The 21,484-nt window shown below is 34.6% G+C and overlaps 1 protein-coding gene across 1 annotated transcript in view; it reads left to right on the top strand.

The window, feature by feature from the left end:
* Nucleotides 1-244: 244 nt before the first annotated feature.
* LOC149085090 (uncharacterized) overlaps nt 245-21,484 on the top strand; it is a 146,169-nt gene continuing 124,929 nt past the window's right edge. Inside the window, exons 1-2 of the mRNA XM_089232879.1 lie at nt 245-659; nt 17,074-17,101. Coding sequence (XP_089089005.1) covers nt 573-659; nt 17,074-17,101 — 115 coding nt within the window. The 5' untranslated portion in view covers nt 245-572. The remainder of the gene's footprint in view (nt 660-17,073; nt 17,102-21,484) is intronic.

Below are 21,484 nucleotides of genomic sequence, written 5' to 3'. Positions count from 1 at the left end.
CGAAAGAAAAAAATACATATGATATAAAAGAGAAGAAAAAACTTCAACGGGCCGGAACCGACGAACTTGCAGAACAAGTTTCACCCTAAAAGACTTCTTTGAAAGAAGTAAGAAGTAAGTAAGTGGGGTGAGATGGTGGCTTTTCCCTCTGGAAAAAACGATTTTCCACCGCTCAACTTTTTGAGGAAAGGTTTTTTTTTTTATATATTTACAAAACTCACCTGTACTTACAGGTAGACTCCAACTAAGACTCACTTGACTTGTTGGTGCTGGCTGGGAACGAACTCGCGTATCCTCTCTTTGTGTTTTTCGCGTACGCACCAGCTAGCTCTCTCTCTCTCTCAAGGATATTGGAATTCCAAGAAAGAAAGCCGCCGCATCTCGTCGAGAGAAAGAAACCCACCCAATGATCAAATCTTTGGTGGCTGTGGATATTATCGTTCGAGTTCTCGTACTCTCGGACTAAATGGACAGTTGAAAATACCAACGCTGTATCATCTTTTTTTTTTTCTTTCGTGGTGTGAACGGGGGGTATCTACATAGAAATTTTTGGATTCCTGTCAACTCGTGCCATGAAGAATAAAGATATTTCGTGTTTACTTGCTATGATTAAAGCACTCATCATCATTGGGATATTTACTCGTGAAGTATTTTCTGAGGTGAGTTTTATCAATATTTATTTGATCGTATACTTTTATATTGGTTGTTTTGGATTTTAAGTAACGTACTAATTTATTTTTTGCTCAGTTTTTTAAAGAAGTAAGTGTATTTGTTTGGTTACTCTATTTATTTTTATAACATCATTATCTACTATTGTGCATAATTTATCGATGAACAAATTGTACACAGAATACAAATACAAAGCCACAACAGGCAAGAACATCAGAATGTAGTTTAAAAAAATTTTAACCACAAAAAAAATTATGTAGATTGTATTTAACATCATTTATCAGTTCGTGTCAACTAGGTAAACAATAAGCAAGGTAAGTGTTTTTATAAATTTTAAATACTTAAATTTTCTTATATGCAGTGCTACACAATTATTTTAGTTCAGTTTTTTTTTTCTTTCAAAACTCTTCATGTAACTGAGAAAGTCAAGAATAATATCTAGTGGAAAATAACGAAATAGATTTTTGATAACGTATTTAATATTTGGAATGATCTCATAGCATTTTTATAGGTAAGGTGAAAAATATTGATGTTTTCTCAAATGTTTACAATTTTTTTAGAATGAGAAAAAAGTCAGCCGTCTAAATTTCATATGAAATAAACATCGGATTAAATAAATATGTCGTTTGCAACTGTTTATGTATTAGGCGAGTAAGTCTTCGATAAAAGCGCATCATTTAAGGATCGGTTATCGAAAGTTTAAGATTTAATAAATCAATTCAAATAAAAGGAATGCTTGGTTACATTACATAGAACACGAACAAGAGCTTTTGTTTGTTTGTTTTTTTATTTGTTTGATCGCACACGCGGTGCTTAGTTTCCAAATCTGAAAGAATACACAAGTTTTACGCTTGATTTCATAGCGAAATCCAAGTTGTTATTATTAACCATAAATGCACATAAAAGAATATGTTTCCATTCGATCGGTTTTCAAAGCAAAATAAATTCTCTCTCGGAATTTGTTTCACAAGTATAAATGTCTTTAGAACAGCTTGGATGGAGTATAATTTGATTAATGGCTCATGAACAGCCAAATAAAACTAAGATGCACTTCCGTGAAAAAAGACTGAATTCTCTTATCTTTAAGTCCTTGTGTTTCACGGATTTTCTTAAGATTTGATTTGTGTATTATGTATAGACATGGACTTTTCTCTCAATCAGGTAAATAATTATTATTATGCTAGCACATTCTCTGCTACTAAACCCATTTAATCATTTAAAATGGTAAAAAGATACATCCAACGTAATTAGGTAAGTTGTAATGTTCTGCATTTTCTTTTTCATCCAAATCTGCTATGCAAAAATTTTCTACGTTTGCCGGACTTGGTGGAATTTTGATGTCCAGTGCAGTGCCGTCTTAACGCATGAGCCCCACCCGGGCACGGCCCGGGGCCTTAAGAGAAGAGGGACCTCGGAAAAATGAGAAATAGTTGAATTTTTCAAGAATTTTCCAGCTAGGGCCTCAGAAAAATGACTTGGCCCGGGGGCCCATGATGTTCTTAAGATGGCCCTAGTCTAGTGTTACAACAAATAAGATAGTGTTATAGAAGTTATTTATGAGTTAAGGGGATTGAGGCATGATCTTGAATTCCATGCTATCCTGGGGGGAAAAATTACCTATCTTTAAATAACATTTAAAAATTTTCTATTCACACTTATGTCATTTAATTTTTTTTCTAAAATTCAGTGGATTTTTTTTATCCACTGCCTCGTTGGGCATTTTGCCTGTTGTGGCGTTGTATTTGTATTTTAAGTTTTTAGGGTTTAAATTGTTGGTTATTTATGTTTCCTAACAGTAACTTCAATACAGTGACATGCAACATTTTTAAAAATCTCCAAAATTTACCCATTTCATACGCCACAAAATTCCTCAGAATCTTTTTTATAATGAATCCTCTCGTTGAAGCATGTAACACCAAGAGATATACAAAGTTTCAAGACAATTGAACGGGTAATGTTTGAAAAATGTTTCTTATTTCACAAAAAACATAGTTTTGAGAAATGAGCATTTTGATGAAAAACCTTGGCATAAATAATGCTTTCCAGTATCTTATATCAAAATATATTAAAAATACTTTTGGTGAGAAGATAGAGCAAAATTTTAACGAAGTTTGACGTAGAAAACTTCAAACTGTTTAAAAATTAATTTCTGAAAAATTTTTGGTGTACCGATCCCCTTAAAACTCAAGGAATTGAAAAATACAACTTGAACTAATGCGTTTCATTAAATATGTATGTTACATTTCCCTCTATTTTTGACGAATGACAACCCGTAAATATAGTCATAGTAAATACGTTCTTTTTAGACAGTATTAATTTACTATTTAGACAATATTTACGTATTTTTAGACAATACTAAAAATAATTTATCGTGATCACAAATGGCACTGTATTAAATGTCATTTTTGTGTCTTATACGTGAGTGTATATCCTGTATTTTCTCATCAAGGCATACGTCTGAGAGGCACCAAAGGATTTTTTTTCATTTGTTACACGAAGTAGGGATTCATGATCCTAGGTCGACTACCCCAGTCTGAGTTAAGGGTATGCAATTAAATAGAGGAAAAGGTCGAAGGGATGTGGCAACAGCAAGAGGTCATCACAGTTGGTAAGCCGGTTTCTCTCGTATCCACCCGTAGGGGGAGGAGGTCTACACATTTGAATATCTGCTTCTTTTAGCTTCAAGACTGATGAAGAAGAAGCCAAGGCATTTTGGATTATGACTGAAGCTAGACAAAGAAAAAACCTCAATATTGGTACACTGATAGACTCACTGATAATTACTAATAGTTAAAGATTTCCCAGCACAATTAAAAATAAATACGAGTACATACATGGTATTTAGAGCACAAGTTAACAAACAATATAAATACGTACATGATCAATTTTTCGACGCGTGATTGTATCAAATGCCGTAGAAATTTCGAAATTAAAAAGCATGAGTGGAAATGCTAAGAATATCGCAATAAACAATAATTTGTAATTCGAGAAAGTAATCAGATGATATCACATTCATTTAAAAGATAATTTACGGTTTTCACTCGTGAAAACACCTTAATTTTGTTTTTAACTTGGATGAATGTAATGACACGTGACGTTGTTGCTCTCGATGCTTATCTTCCGTATGACATCAATAAGCAAAATCCTACGGTATAACTATTATCGCAGACGTAATAAATGTTCTCAATGTCCGTGAAAAAGTTTTACTAATATTAGCACATTCTTCTTGAGAGAAGATGAGTCTGGTTGCACGCGAACGAAAAAAAATCTCTACGTTCTAAATAACACTTCGACCGTCTCTCAACCTAATTAGGGACACCAAACTCGTGAATTAGATCTCTTCGAGCTCTCTCTACAGGCCATTTGCATGGACCAATACCATGCTAAACTGTCCACGTACAAACATCATTGAAATAACTATAATAATAAAATATAAACATCAATAATAACTTTTTGCATCAGTATTTTTTCTGCATATATTTAGGGCGAAATTTCCCATAATTCATTCATCCGTATTAATGTATTAATTACTGAAGTAACAACATATTCTAAATGGGTACACGAATCGAAGCTTTGTAAACGCATATTCTTGCTAATCTATTAGAGCAAGAAGTCGAACAAATTGTGCTATAGTTCTGCGTTGAAGAAACTGTTATTTCAAGGATAACAACTTGTTTAACCCTTTTTATCCTATGCTGTGTTTTGAGACTTAAATTCAGCAATTTTTTTTTCATTTAACTCTATTGATCTACAGGGTGTTCGTAAACTGTTTAGAAAAAAATTGAAGGGGTAATAATACCCCCATCAAGACGAACAAAAGGTATACCAGGGTGCATAAGTAACATTGCACTTAGAAAAGTGTAATTTTTTTTGTTGGCATCAGGAGAGACAGGATAACAGCTTTTTAATTGGGTTTTTGAGCATAATGAATGGTTTTTGAGCACAGGGTACCCGTATAAAAGTTTACATTTTTATTTTAGTAACGGTACAACCCCTTGCAACATGAATGACATTTCTGAGTACTATACGTTATTTTGATACTGTTTCTAATTGGAAGTATGCATCTAGGATCAACGTCTCGCCAATATAACGCCATATGCCCTGTTACCTATGCACCGTGTATAATGAAACCTCTGGTCGCAATTTACTCAGTGTCAGAAAAGAGTAAAGTAAAATGTCCATGTTTCAACAGTGAAAAAAGAGACATAATGAAATCATAAGTTCCACAATCCCGTGCAGAGCAGTAAAAAACGCAAAGGATATAAAGGTGTTGAAGTGTCTTTGCACATTTCACATCGGTGAATGATAAACTAGCGACTCTCTCATAGACCCTAGGTGTCGTGATTCATCCATATTTGTTATGGGCATCTTTTTCTCAGCCACCTCGTTGGGCAGTTTGCCTGTTGTGGCCTTGTGTTTGTATTTGTATTTATATTGATCTTGTCCGTTGCAATAAGGATTCTTACGACGAGATTTTCGGCAGAAATCTTCAGGTATTCCCAATGCTTTTATGTGCCCTCACAAGAAGTCCAGTGGATTTAGGTCTGGTGCGAGTGGAAACCACGCCACGGGTCCATCACGTTTAATCTACCGTTCTTTTCTGACACCGAGTGTATTGTGACCGTAGGCTCCGTAGTAAATACTGTTCGTCTTGATGGGTACTATCATTCCTCTCCAATTTTTTCTAAACAGTTTACGTACACCCTGTATAAACACGTTTTATATGCTAAATACACGCGAGGTGGAGCCCAATGAAAATATTAAATACGAGTTATTTATGCATTCGGATCGGTTCCGAATATACGTAAAATATTCACAGCAGAAACCTGAATGAAATCTTCCAAATAGAAACATACTAGTTGACTAGTCGTATAAGTTGAAAAGAAATGAAAGATATGTATTGGTAAACGTTGAGTAAAGCAATCACATCAATGATTTGAAACAATCTGATTGCTTTTAGAGTTTCCCGCTGTGAAGAATTACCTGCTCTTTACTCTCACTCTCTGTGATGAACTTCTTGCGATTAATTCATCACTGTTGCGTGAATAATTTCAATCAGATTCTAGGTACATAGAGTTAAAAAATAAGTTTATTATTATTAGGTAAAACTAAGTATATTACAAACATCTACAGCGACTTTTTTTTATTGTATAAAACGAAACTGAACTGAATCTAAGCAATTTTCTCTGCCTTTCTTCGAATTGTTATCAACAGATATTTGTATTCTACAAAAGACAAATCTTGCATCCTATTAGTTGATACGTTTACTCTCGCCTCTCTCATAACATCTTCGGCTTCTTCTCTAGTCTTTCGAAGAAGTATCATTGACAGATACGCCAGAAGCTCTTTACTAGAAATTTTATTAATCATCACCTCCAATGTCGAGTATGATAATGAACTAGAGTTGCATCAGGTTCAAGGTAAAGTAGTGTTCGACCTCGTCGTTAATAACATAGAACTGGCACCTGCTATGCTGTTCTGACCCAACCCACCCTTGGTAGTACGCAAAGGTAGGCTAACAACAAAGCTCTCATCCCTGAGGGCAGCTATTTTGAGGAACGTTTCCGTAATAATATCGGCCACGTGAATTCATCAGTTATCTTTGGTGAGTAGGTACTCCAGACGAACGTGGAGGAACATCGACCTTGAGCTTCACCAGTAGCGTTTGTTCTTGAATTCTAAAACACATCGATGACTGTTAATGACCAATGCTCAACAATTTAATAAAAATCATGAGAAGGCTAAAACTATTGAGAAAGAACGCGAGGTCAATAATAACGTTTGCGAAATCTGACAAGATTAGTTTAAGTCGAAAAACAATCGTTTATAAAATGAGGAACGGAACATTTTTTTCAAACTTCGCAACGACATTTAAAATAAATAAGACATCTTAAAAAATCTGTCGACACTCAAAGATACGGCTACCTATTAAATACTGAAATATTTATAAAACTTTCGTATCCGCTTGGACTTCGAAGGTGGTGCAACACCTTAGGCATCAGCTAAAAAAAGAATCAATTCAAATACGTCATCGACTCAACAATTGAAAATAAAAATCCATCTATTCAAATAAGAATGTTTTCTTGACCTAGAAGTGGAATGTTCTACAAGACGTAATAACAAGCTAAATTATAGAGTAGAGAACTAACCGGACATTGGGACTTGTCACTTGGGCGTGAAAATGAGCTATTTTTTCCCCATTCTGTCTACTTTGGAGATACTTTTTTTTTTTTAACTCCTCCATTTGAGTGGCTAACCTAGCGTGTCCCTCAACTTGGCACATAATACGAATTTTTCACAGAAAAAAAGAGATGAGCTAAAAAAAAAAAAAGAACAGTTTTCCATCTAATGTGTTCTTTGAACTGTTACGTAAATGAGAGACGCGTGAGGATCCACTATACAATCGTTTTTTACGTAAAATATTACCATATAGAAAACGATTAGATATTCTCTTTCGTATGAACTAAAAAACAACTATTTCAATTACACACCAAGATAGCTTTAAAACCTATTTTCTCGTATAAAATATCGCGTTTCACAAGAAAACGAAAATTATAAGTCCCTTTTTATCCATTCGTTTGGATAATCGATTGTCGATGCTGTGTAATCCGAATGCTTCCATTGTTATTTTATTTTTGTTATTTTCAATAGCATCGAACGTTTCTTCGAAATTGAAACTAATCGATGTACAGGATGTGGAATCAAATAGCTGCGTTTTTAATGAGTTTCAGTCGGATACTAACGATAAGTGTAAATTTTCCATTAAAATTAACTTCATTCCTTTAAAAAAAATACCAAGGATCACTAAAAAAAAAGACTCCAATCAATTTTTTTTTTTTTTTTTTGCCTTTGGTTTCTAACCCTTAAATGCGCAGCTTTCATATGTTCAAAGGGTTCTTCAAACGTTCAGTACTGCATCCAGTTCCAAAGATAAAAATTCAGAATCCCCTTTGCACATAAAGTGAAGTCACATTCTTTCCATTTTATATTTTGAATTTGCTGGTAGATGTCTCAATTAACGATAATAACTCTTTATTTGTTGCAGAGCATGTGTGGCTGTGATTTCACTAATTTGTGAAAATGTTTTGTTTGGATTTCTTTCTTTTTTTTAACTTGAAGTTTGAAACCCGAATTTTTTTTCTTACTACAGTTTGAATCACAAAGAAGGTAGTTATATATTTGGAAAGTAATATTACTTCAATAAATTTATTTTATATGCAATTTTTTTAGGCTGTGCAGGCTACGTCCTCTTTATGATCTCGTATTAGTACGATTCGGGAATATATTCGTATAATAGTACGATTCGGGATAGATTGTTTTAAACGATTTTTCCTTCTTTCTATACTTGTCAGTAACTATGAAAAAGATTATCAGTTCGAAAAAAAATTAGCATTAGATGATTGAGAGTTAGTTACGTAAATATATTCATGTCCGAACCCAGAATTGCACAGCCGAAGTCTAGAACGATAACCACTCGATTTACAGGCAGCAAAATGAAAATTTTATTGAAGTTATTAAAAAAAAAAGAAGAAAAAAAAAGCATAATATCCGTCATTGGAAATTTCAAGATTGTTATGCAACAAAAGAATTATGGAAAATAGAAATGATTGTCTGTCATGCGGAAGTTAGTGCAGTTAACGGAACAGTATCGAACGCAATGTCAAAAAGAGCCTGAAGTCATAGAAGGTAACGAAAGCGAAAGCGTAAAAAATTGTCCTTAGCGTCATGGCTTCTGATTTTGGATTCTTTTTTTTTTATCTCATCTTCTCTTCGAAGCTATTACGAAGCTTCAGGAGAAACTTTTATGGCCCACTGGTTAGTGATTTCTCATCTTATACATCAGGGGATTAGACATCGACGAGAAATTTTTCGACAGGCTTCCCCATTTCGTTCGAGCTAGTGGACTTGTCAAAAAAAAAATGATGAGTCCACTAGAAAAATGTTAAAAAGAAGAAGCATCGATTTAAATACCGTTGAGCTGGTATCGCATACTTCCGCATATCATCCTAGAGGTAGCTTCTATGAGAAAGTTATTTACTCTGTTTCGTGTGAATAGCTTTTCATAGTATTAAAGTTTCCAAATATGTGAGAAAAATGATTTTCGAATGGGAAAAGCTGACCATAATATTCGCATACACAAATACATTCTATAATAATTCAAATCGAGTTAAAAAGGAGTGCCTATAAGTGTATTACAAGGGGCTCGAAATAGGACTAGTTCTGATTGATAATGTTTTGTAGCCGTCGTTCAATGAATTAACTCTTCCGTGGCATAATAGAAATCACTAAAACCCCTTTAAAATGTCGTACTTTTATTATTTTTTTTAAATGCGTTTTCAAGATTTCCAGCCGGTGCAAGGTAAAGGGTACAAGGAAAAGTGTTCCACATTGAGAAATCGACTTCACAAAATATTTGGGCTTGTCAATGCTAAAATAAGAGGCTTTTACGAAGGTGGGATATCTCATCTTCGGATATCAGTTTCTCGGGCATCGTTAGGCCATAGTTGGTTTGAATATCGGATCGACGTTATCCCCAAAAATAGCATGAAAACACGAACCCATGAAATATAAGAAAATTAATGATATGTGAGTCATTCTCGTGATATTGGACGAAAAATGAAAAAAAAATTATCAAAAAATGTCAACCAAAAAATCCAAATAAAATTTTAGGGACACTTCTTTACCTGCTAATAAATGAAATATAGTCAGCAATGAAATTTTTAAAAAATTCATGGTGAGAAAAATTGATTTATATTTAACCACACACGTTAAGAGATAGGCAAATCCAACGAGGCATCTGCTTGTTTCAGCACTTAACTTGATATTTATGCTGACAAACTCAACATATATTTTGGCATCTCATGTTCAACTTGGACAAGCACTGATACTCTGAACAATGTTTTGTCAATTGCACTTTTATTTCTCTTATTATTTCTGTTTCTCGCTTTTTTTTCATCACGTTTATGGGGGACAACAGATTTCTAATTTGTCTTTGTTTTGCTAGAGCACGAGGTGCACTCTCAAAGCAAAATCTTTAGACGAAACATTGCTGCAGCTTGATGTTGCAACCAAGAGAAAAATTCTGATTATTTTTTACTTTTTTCCCCCTTAACTTATGATCAAGCTTTCCTTCTGGTTATCTAATTCCAGAAGAAAGTATGTTGAACTAAGTATGTTGAAAAAACGTGTGCTTTTCAGAAGTAATAGATGTCTCTGAACTGAAACACGTACAGTGGTACTGTGAAAAAATAATTTTCAATTATAAATTTCTCACAAAAAAATTGCAAGAGAAGGACATTATGAAAACACTCACCTCTTTTCTTGAATAAACTTAATTTGTGAATTAATTTACAATTTTAATTCATATAAAAGGAGGTTCAAGAGTGATGGCTACATTCTTTTTTCTTAATCTTTCAACACAAAATTTGATAGGTGGCAACTGGTGTTGCAGGACTTGAACCAATGTTTTCAAAGTATCACGAATAGAGAAAAGAAGGTGGGGAAAATTTTAATTTGGCTATAAACTATTGATAAAAAATATTTAAAATTATGAAAAAGATGAAATAAGTATACCGGTCCTTAAAATATATATTATTAAAAAAAAAGAGTAGTATATTTTTGTTTTAGGATAGAAAGTTATAATTTTAAAATTTGAAAAATGGGCTGGGGACAGCCAGAAGAAGGGCATTTATTTAACAAAGCAAAATTTGTGCAAGCAAATTTTAAAAATCTATTGATGAACAAAATTAAAAGCAGGGCGGTGACTTTTCAGAAACTGGAATATAAATGGAAAGTGTTGAAAAAAAAGTTCTGTATAATCTTAATGTAAACTGCTGGGGACATAATTAAGGCTAATTCTGTGAGAATCATCTATTTACACTGAATCACATGGTTAAGTTTATTTTACAGTTGGACCTGCTTATAACTAAGTCGGAAAAAAAGCGAAAATATTCGTTATACGCGAAATTCGTTGCATCCTGATAAGAGAGCATAGATAAGCAATACGAAATTCACTGTTAATGGGAAATTTTGGTTAAAGTAAATTAAAGTAAGTTAAATTTTGGTCTAAGTGTATCACACATTTCTTGGCGGGAACTTTTAGGGTAGGGAGGTCCGGCCCTTCCCAGCCGGACCGACCCGAATTGCTTGAAAATTCAATTTAAAAATGAAATAAAATAGAATATAAGAGTTTTCCTGCCACGGGGTGTTCCCAATGGCAGGGGATGATGGTGGGTGAGTGTTGTGCTTTTTTTTTTTGCATATTGAGTGGCTTTTGGTGAGATTATCCTAGCTTTTATCATAATTTCTATTTGAGCGGCTTTTCAATATGATCTTTTCCGTAATATGAATTTGATTTTTTGTTCTAATTGATTTCTTATATAACGACCGACATCGCAGGTTAAGCAATTAAAATAATACGTTTATATTTTGTTTGTATGAAGCTTAATTGTTTTGAAGTTTAATAAATAATTAAAATTTAATTGCGGAACAACGTAATGTCGCCTCAGTATACTCAATGTGTGTTGTTTATATTCGTTTACTTTAATTTAATTATGTAGTGATCCGGCCTCACGACAAAACTAACATTTCTTAGATACTTGGCAGTAACATTTTCAATATACAATATGCTTATTGAAGTTAAAGGAACCATTGAATGCGTGTGTGTGATCTCTCTCCCCAAATTCTTCATATATTCCACACGTTCTAAAAGCTGATTGTCAATATTATAGCTATGTGAAAAAAAAGTAAGTTTTCTGCCATAAGAGACATGATATTTTACGTTTGGTAATGCTCAAATTCAACAAATTATGTTTACACCATGAAGTGAACTTGTCTATAGAATGTTGTAGTTCCTCTCAGCTTCTTCTCTACTATTTACAAGGCGAAAAATTTTAACATCTTCAGCAAATATTAAACAATTAGAAAACTTAGAATCTATGAAATCAGGTAAATCATTAATGTATAAAATGAAAAGCAGATGTCTTAAAAAACAGAGCTTTGAAGAATGCCAGAAATACAGGTGTGTGTGATAGGAAGATCTAACTCCATCTTTGATAGCCTGTTGAGATCGGCCAGTAAAATATGATTCATACCATTGAAGAAAAACACCAGTAAGCCTCCAGGCCTTAGGTTTCTGAAGAATACATATGACTAAAGCCAGGAAGTTCAGGCAAAACGCCACACACACATACACACACACACAAATGCCTTTTTTTGCCCATTTTCAAACTTTTTTGGTAAAAGTGCCTTTTTTGAAATTTCCATGGCATTAATGCCTATTTTGACATAGTTTCACGTTTTTTAGTGAATTTCAGAGGCCATAATCTAAAAAACTTGAATATTTTGGGCACTGAAAACTTCAAAATAATTGCTATTTTTAAAATTTTCCAACTCTCAGTATTAATTATCATCAGAAAGCCTACCCCTCCTTCCAGCCCTATTTAGATGCAACCAAGTGATCTGAGAGATTGGTGGTGTAATGCTTTGCTTTGTCCAGAAGGTGTTAGACGTGAATGATTTTGTTTCAGATGAACGCAGCCCATGTTAGAAAAGCAGAGAAAAATTAGAAATTTTTGTTTTCCTACATAACATGTCTCGCTCAGGCATTGGACAGCGTTGTACAGCGGACCGATGATTTTCCCAAGAGGTCTTGAATTGACGTTATGGCTCACACAAGGGGGGGTAGGAGCAGACAGGGCTCTGGGGCCCATGTTGTTTTGATTTTATTTTTTGCACCATAAATGCACTGCAAACAACTATGGCTATTTTATGAAACATATATATCTATATTCGATTAAATTGCCAAGAGTCACCCTCAAGGGTGTGTGACAGATGCGGCCACACAGGGCCCCGCGTTTAAAGGAGTCCCGCATACGTGATAATATACAAAAAATTACAAAAATAGAACAAGATACACATGTTTTAACTATAGAAATGATAATGATTATTCCAAATAGCACAACAAATAAACGAGAATTATTCGCAATTCGAGGGAGCCCCACAGATCATTTTCTCTACCAACTCCACGTCTGGTAATGATGACCCTGGAATTCACCTAATCCTGAGGGTCTACTAACATTTTATTTTGGACTTGAAATCAATTTAACTTGGAAAATAATGCAGTTATTATAAACTATAATTAAAACAATAGACGGATTAAGTGAAACCAATTTTTCAGCTAGTTTTCAAATCCTTAATACTTTTGTTTCCAGTTATTTTTTCTTCCTCACACTCCCTTTTCATAGTGCTTATTTTAGGCATTTTTAGTGCCTTTTTGTCTGCATATTTCGACCATTTTTAGTGGCTAAACTTCCGGGCTCTGCATATGACAATAAGGGAAAGAGAGAAAGAGAAGGCTTGGGTATAATTTTCATTTTTTTTTTCTAGGGAATTCTTAAAAATTTGAGGAGGGAGGAAAACTTTGTCTGTTCATACAGCCGCCTAAGCCAATGGCCTGTTGCAACACCAGCTATAGCAGATCTGCTATAGCTGGTGTTGACTGTTGTGACTGTTGAATTTTGTACGTTACTGTACTGCTTCATTCCGATGTTGGCCATGAAACGAGGGGACAATGTCTCAGTGAGACCTTCTAACATTTATCAAGACAGGAGTCAAATGTTGACTGAACTGCATCACCTTTTCTCTCTTGTTTTAGCAGTCGAGCAAAGTGATTAAGTTGAGTCGAACTTGGAACAAAATACAGATGACTGGATACGATGAATTTTGGGAAGGAAATTCATCTCCTCTTCGTATCCAGTCATCTGTGCTTTGTAATAATAGCTGAGAGAGTAACATCATCTCTTTCTTTCGGTCCCTTTTTCTTGAGATCATCTCCTTTCCGTAACAAATATAAGAAAAGACCATTCCCAGCAATGCAAATCTCTTCAAGCTGAGTCGAGTTATAAATGCAGTAGCAGCGGAACAGTAGCTACTATTACTACAGTAATACAATAGAATCTCTCGATAACGGACACCCATGGGACAAAAAATTTTGTCCGCTTACGGGGAGTGTCCGCTAATGGCGAGGTACATTATAGAGTGGAGCCTCGTTTATATGACTTTCACATTTGTGCAATGTTTGGGTTCGGTCGCATTTGATTCCTATATATTTTAATATGTTACTGTAAAAGTCATACACCGGTAGTTATGCATAATCACTAATTAATTAAATTTCACTACATTTTTATAACTTTTTCCGGCGATTATGCACAATTCCCAAATGAATTTGGAAAGTCTGATAAATATGGAAAAATCATAACCTGTCTTCTCTTCATTAAACCAATTAACTATTTTTACCCGCACATGATACGTGCACTACACATATTTTGCAATAAAAATCAAATTAAATTAAATAAGTGTGAAGAAGATAAAAACATTCATAACAACATTATGAGTCTTGTAACGTTGACTTTCTTCACACGTTATCAACAAACAAAACCAACACATTACCATTCTAATTCACCATCCTGGACCATAGTTATGTTCATTTCATTGAATAATTAATTGACGATTTATCATTTTTCCCAACACGAACTTGGGATTAAACATAAGCTTAGTTAAATATGATAAATTCTTTTTGTTTATGACCAAAAATTAATAAATTACAGTTAGGCTGATTTTACTGTCCGCTAACGAAGAGTGAAATACATTAAAGCCCTATTCCACGGGACCGGGGATCAGAAATGTGTCCGTTAGGGGAGGTTCTACTATGGCATTTGTTCCACCTTGAGGATATTAACTGCTGCTGTTGGAGATACGTCAAGTCGATGCTCTAACTCACAACTGTCCTTAGCCCGAGAGACTATTCATAGTTCTAGTAGATATATTTGTAGCAATACTATATTCAAATATACTGGTTTTTTGTGTTGAAAATAAGATCTGTCACACAGATTGTTAGTTCATACATCTTGTTAATTGGAGATCAACTGAATTTTAAGGCAGGGATTTTCAACCTTTCTCGAGTCGCGAACACTGCCTATGGCCGAACACATAGTGAGGCGACCACGAGGTACGGGAGTGCATAAGAGAGACTAGCGACGAAAACAATTGTATTTTATTCTACACGTCACATACTCGAGCAGCGAGACAAAGAAGAGAAAGAAGCCACTCAACGAGAGGTGTGCGACTTGAACAATCCGGTTTGTTTTCACCCCTATCTGCTGATTTTCGCTATCTGCTAATTGGTCCGTTTCTCCCTTCTTTTCTTTCCCTCTTCTACGGTGGAATCGTCATCATCACACCCTTACATTTCACAACCCTTCCGGCTATTTTCTCTATTCTCCTTCTCTTTTACTAAACTCAAACGTCTCTTCTTCCACCCTATGAATTTTTTTCTTCCTAGTCACAATTATCGTACCACTTACCTCTTTGCCCACTATAACCGTAGCCTATGCTTGTCATCAAACAGAGAGCACCTCTTATGGCAAGGGTGCTCAACCTTTAGGAGAATGTGGGCCACTTGAGTGATCTGTATGTAAATGTGCTGCGGGCCACTAAGGTAATTTATAAATTTGCTGCGGGCCACTTGTGTGATCTGTAACTGTGCCATGGGCCACTTAAGTTATCTGTTATTTTGCCGCGGACCACTTGAGTGATGTAGAACTGCACCGCGGGTCACTTAATCGATCTGTAAACGTGCAGCTTGGTTTATTTTTACAAAACTAGGGCCTGAGGTCGCGGGTCACACCATATTGCTCCGAAGGCTACATTAGGCCCACGGTCCAAGAGTTTAGCATGCATATCTTTCGGCAAACGTTTACACAAGTATGCTTGAAATCTGCATAATCGTAATTCTTGAATGCTATTTTACAGTGTATTTAATTGAGAATTGATCAAGTACCCATGAGCACACACGAAATCTAGCATGAGTATTGAACACTCTTGGTGCTTAAGGGAGCACCATGTTGCTGAAGAGCAACAGGTTGAAGATGGGGGCCTTCTAAGGGGAAAAAAGACTTTTACTCATTAAAAGATTCACGAACAAATGAGTCTAAAAGAATTCTCATACACGTAGAGATAAAGTTCACTTTCTTAGATTTGATTACTTGTGACGTTAAATAAGCTGCACATTTTAGAATTTGGCAGCATAAAAATTGGAATTTTAAAAAGCAATAGCTGCTCTTGAGAGTATACTACGCACCAAGGTTGTTTGAAAAAATTGTGCTGAAGTGATACACGGTTAAGATTCGGAAGGGAAAAAAGCATTTTTTTTTTACATTTATCGAATCATTGTTGTTTTGAAGAATCGAAAATGTAAAAAATCAAATGTCTATTTACGACCAGTATACGTCGATAATCATTTATGAAAATATTATGTTTTTATATATTGAAACGTGTGACTCGAAAGAGTAATGTAACAAATTTGTTATCATTGAAATAAATGTTTTCCGCTCCATCACTCTCATCTTTCCCGATTTAAATCCTAGTAATCATCATTTCCGCTACATGACTGCAATGCGGCTCTTAAAATTTTCGGCTCATCTGTATTCGTATAAATGCTTTATTCATACTTATCTGATGACATGTGAATGTGAATTGGCGAGCGTCTACGTGAGCAAAATTCATAGTCAAGTATTTTACGAATTCTTCATGCGAATATCCCCTTTTCAAGCTCAAGGACATTTTTATTCTGTCGATAAGCGCGTTGATATCACCAAAATGTCAACGCGAGAGGTAGAGAAATGTCCAACGAACGAGTCTTCACATTTTCTTTTTACACACGTGTTAAAAAAGAAGAAAAAAACAATTTTTCCTTAGAATACTGGTTAAGGGATTCGAACCTCGGTCAATGTTATGTATAGTGAATGTTTCGTAAAAATACCAGGAATTACATGAGATTTACAGAGATACAATCCGCACCCAAAATGCATATTATTCTGCTTTTTTTATGCTGTCCAATCATTATTCATGATAATCAATGCACGTTTTAAAAAAAAAATCTGAAATTCAAATACATAAACATGTCCAACAGTGACACAATTTGCAAAAATGTGCAAATTGTAATTTGCAATTATGCAAATTTTGTGCTTATCATAAGAGAAAGTAATGTCATAAATTTAAAAAAAAAAAACTCTCGCCCCCGTCACACAATTTACTTTATTCACGATGGTATTAATTTTTCAATTTCCCATGGTATAGTTCTCCCGACGGTGTAATTTATTTCAATTTAATTTATATTTTTTATATGAATTAGATTTTCCTATATTTATCATTAATGTCCCATTTCTTTATTAATAATTCATAATCGCATGTCATTTTATGTATATAAAACGATTCATCAGCCTTTAGACGCATTTAGCTCATTTATCATGCTTTTTATTCAAATAAACAAATATCAGTTATCGTCTTATTAATTGATTAAGTATTTTAAAAAAATTAACTCGTGGTTTATCTTTTTATTTTTAGGAAACTTCGATGCTTCAATGTCCCGAAGGTAAGTCTCCTGCTATTAATAATAGTGTGTGTATAATTAGTCAGAAACATTTACCACGGAATATCGTAGGATAAAAGCTGTTGGGAATCAAATGACTTATTTTCTGAAATATAATATGAAGCACATGTTTAGAATAATTGAACAGTTGTTTAACACACGTGTTTTGTTCACACCTTCCTCATCAGAAAGTCTGGGGTTAAAGCAGTCTGAGAAAGTTTCGCTTTCATATCTTGCTAATGCGATAAAGTATTAAGACGCCGCAACTTATAAGATCGATAACCCGTTAATATATTAAAGTTTCCTTCCCATTATGATATTAGTGAATATTCATCTGATATTTTCAACTTTTTCGGTACGGGCGACGTAAACCTATTTTTGTTTTCTGAAGGCTGTGTGATTTCATATTTCGTATGTTAAGAATGTGATTTGAGAAAATCAATGCTATTAATAGGATAGTATAAAAATTTCCTAGTACGAAAGACATATGCAGGGTAGAGCCAAAACAATGTAATTCCATGTCAGGAGTTTCGAGTCAGATTCTGAATAATTCTTAGATTCTGGACTCAAAAATTGATTGAATTGGCTGATTTGAAACATGTCTGTTTTCTGCAACTTAGGGATCTTTCGGTTTTACGAACTAATAACGTTCAGATTCAGATAAAATTAGGCTCTATGTTTGCTTTTGCTACCACAAATTTTGGTATATTTAAAATGCTGGATATACGCTAACGTATAAGTAGGTTAAATGAGTAAAATGAAAACATAAGTAGATTTAGAAGTATTCTTGCATTTATTTATCATGTGTGCAAAATTTGAATAAGCAGAACAAAAAAAATGAAAGAATTGCCCGGCAAAAATGATATATACAAAAGCGACAGTATCTTTCAATCTCTGAACATGAAAAACGTGAAAAATACAATGCTTTCATTTCCTGTCGTAAGTTAATGATAATGTGAAATCAAATCAATAAGTAAATACTCAATTTTCATTATTGTTATCTAATTCCCAGGCAAAACACGTTTGCTGCATTAAAAAACCATATTTTATTCTGATTCACTTACTTATTTATCATTTGATAAATTGATATTGGTCTTTGAATGTATTCTATAATCCTTATTAAACCTTGGTTTTCCCGGCATGCCTGGAATAGACCAGAATCCAACATTCAAAAACCTAGTATCCCCTGAATTTTACATCTCTGCCAAAGCATCATAAATCTCTTGTTGTATCCCGTAGTGCAGATATAAAATTCTCTGAACATCCACTAGTGTTTTATTTCAAACCTACTTAATATTGTTAATATTTCCTAGGAGAACATGAGTTTGCATATCCCACAGATTTACGTTTGGGCACAACTGTGTACATCAAACGTTTTTAGGTGAAAATACTATAGAATATATATATTTTTATTTAGCTTAATTTCAAGCAATATTTTGATTTTGTTCATTTCAAGCAATATTTTGATTTTGTTCATTTCAAGCAATATTTTGATTTTGTTCATTTCAAGCAATATTTTGATTTTGTTCATTTCAAGCAATATTTTGGCTTCCTTGTTTACAGTAAAACCGAATACAGTGAAAAACCTGGCTACAACGATACTCAATATAACTATAAATCCCATAACAACGACATTTTTTCTTGGTCCTCACACTATCGTTATATCGAGGTTTCACTGTATATGATATTATTTTTAGAACGCGCTGGAAATATATATTTCTGTTCGTTGTGTATACATATTTAACATATCACCTTGAAAATTCAGCTGTGAGTTTCACTAAAACTATAGAAGCGGCAAAAGAGAGAGGCATTATATAATTTGAAGGTTGCTCTTAAAGCTCCTCTGATCATTGATTCGAGATTATCGGAATTTTTCGAGTAAAATAAAAAAGATGGTGTTCAACAGCTGTTTAAGGAGAATCGCTTTCTTTTCCTTTTTTTTATGAAAGACGTTGTCTTCGAGGCAAAAAATTTTTTATATCTTTTCTTACGTTTCTCGACCAAGCGTGGAGAATAGGCACAGAGAGGTCTTTAGTTCCGGCAATGGAATCAGTCAAGCAACAGTCTCAGTTGATGCATGCATGCTACTACGCCCGGCTGTCTTGGATAAAACATTGCGCGGCATTGCAATTGCAAACCAACTATGAGCAAGCACATGGTAGACTTCGTTATGTTGATGGCCTAGGAAAAGGGATGTCACTTTTCCTCTCATTTTTTCCCCCCTTTGCCCATTATCGTGCACCTTGATCATACGATACAGTATGGGCATTGTTTATTGTGAAGTGGAAATAACTACCCTGACACATACACACACACCTACGTATAGTCTCTACAACATTACATGCTGGTTCGATTTTTATCAGCGTATACACGTTCGGTTTCTCCATTTATATCCGATTGCCTCGGAGATGTTATATCCAATGTTTCGTTACACTGATGGTTTTTTCATTTGGAAATCTGACATTAGCTGGTATTCATGTATGCCACAAAATAGTGATATGGAATCACCGAAGAACCGAATGAAAAAAAATCAGATTATTTTGCATCTGAGGTTAGGACATAAATTATAGTTTTAATGCTACTGCAAATAGAGAAGATTTCAAACATTTGCACTTCTCGCAACATGATGAAAATGGACAAAAGGCAATAGTAAACCTCCTTGTTTAAAGACTTCATGCGTGGTTTCTTCTATGGACACATTTTAAAGGAGAAGAGTATTGAAACCAAAACTCTCATTGTGCGCGTAAAGTCTGTTTTACCCTCTAAGCGGGGAGAAAAAATTGACGAGATATCTCTCGCCTCCTTAAAAACCTCTTATTTTAGCATTGACTAGCCCAGATATTTTATAAAGTAGATTTCTCAATGGAAAACTTTTCGCTTTAACCCCCTTAGTTTGCACCTGCTGAAAATCGGAATAAAGTCTACTTCATTGAGAAAGATATGGCATTTTAAAGGGTGTTTAGGGGTATCTATCGTGCAGCGGGAAGAGTTAATAGAAAATTGCAATCACTCGGTTGCGGTCTAAAACAGGTAATAAAATACGGATGTTAGTGACCATACAAAAAATGTTTTCTCCGATTATAATTACTTTAACATCTACTGGCATACATTTGCTTTACATTATTCATCATCATTTTGTCAAGGACGCATAAATTAATTTCGCTTTTCAATTACGTATTCAATTTCTTTTCTGGCAGATTTAGGTCGATAATGAATGACCTAAAAGGACCTTCGGATTTCTACTCTTTTGTTCCGAAATTTTCAGTGTCAAGAATGTTGTTCGGCCAAATTGCCGAAACGTGATTATAGGATGAAATGATCAATTTTTCAACACTTTTCTTACGCTAACGGGCAAAATTTTTAGGACAAACCTAGATTTCAGATATGAACAAACCACCAGCTCATTCGTTATAAAATTACATCTAAACTATTCACGATTAGCACTTTTAGGTAGCAGTGCAATTGAAAATCAATGAGTGCCGTTGCAAAATTTAATTGTTTTTGTAGGATAGACTAATCTAAGTCAGATTTATTCGATGTAAAAAAGCAAAAAAATTTTATAATTTTTCAAGCGTATGTTAAAAAAAAGTTATATTTTAAATTCACTTGATGATACTGAACACTTATTATTCAAATCGTTATTTCTATGGTTTACTGTACTTCACTAAACAGTCGCGAAAGTGAGCAAAATCCATGAAATCAGCGTATCCGAAGTAAAGGTATCCAAAAGTAACGGCTTATATAGTGAGAGAAAAACCTATGATTAGTTATAAATTTGACTAGCATTAAAGAGGTCAACTCCTCAAGTTTATTTGCAGGTTAATAAAGTTCAATCTGAGTACCATTAGTGGCTCTGCCAGATGTTCAAACGGTACTATTATCGAATCAACTGTTGTAGATGCTGTTTCGAATCACGTGAGAGACTTCTCGTTTCCCTCAGTTCGTACACGGTGTTAGATATGCGTCACTGATTTAAATTAAGCTCCTATATACGCATGCACCGAATCTTATGTTGTGGCGTCCACATGCTACTACTACGGTACTTCTAAAAACAGATCCCGCGTGGTGCAGCGGTGAGATTTTCGTCTACCACCGTGAAGGCTACCCTCGAGTCCGCGTGTTCGATCCTGGGGAAGGACATAGGTGACAAGTTCTTTCCTTACCAAACCTGAGATGACCACCGATAAATGGTGCCTTCATCCCTAGACCCAACTCGATCAGTAGTAAATTGCTGTATGATGATGGTGGCCGCTGTGGTGGTCGAGTGGTTATAGTGCCGGACTCGTGATGCGAGGATCCCGGTTCGAACCCCACAGTGGTGGTCGGCTGAAGTTGGTTTTCTGTGGTTCCCAACTTCAAGGCGCAAATGCGAGCCGATCTCCCCGT

Source organism: Pholcus phalangioides, unplaced genomic scaffold, assembly GCF_987345545.1.
Source record: "Pholcus phalangioides strain wild (caught in Gottingen) unplaced genomic scaffold, Ppha-v1.0 ptg000007l_1, whole genome shotgun sequence".
Taxonomy (NCBI): Eukaryota; Metazoa; Arthropoda; class Arachnida; order Araneae; family Pholcidae; genus Pholcus; species Pholcus phalangioides.
The sequence above is the reverse complement of the archived record's forward strand: the minus strand, read 5'-3'. Positions and strand labels throughout refer to the sequence as shown.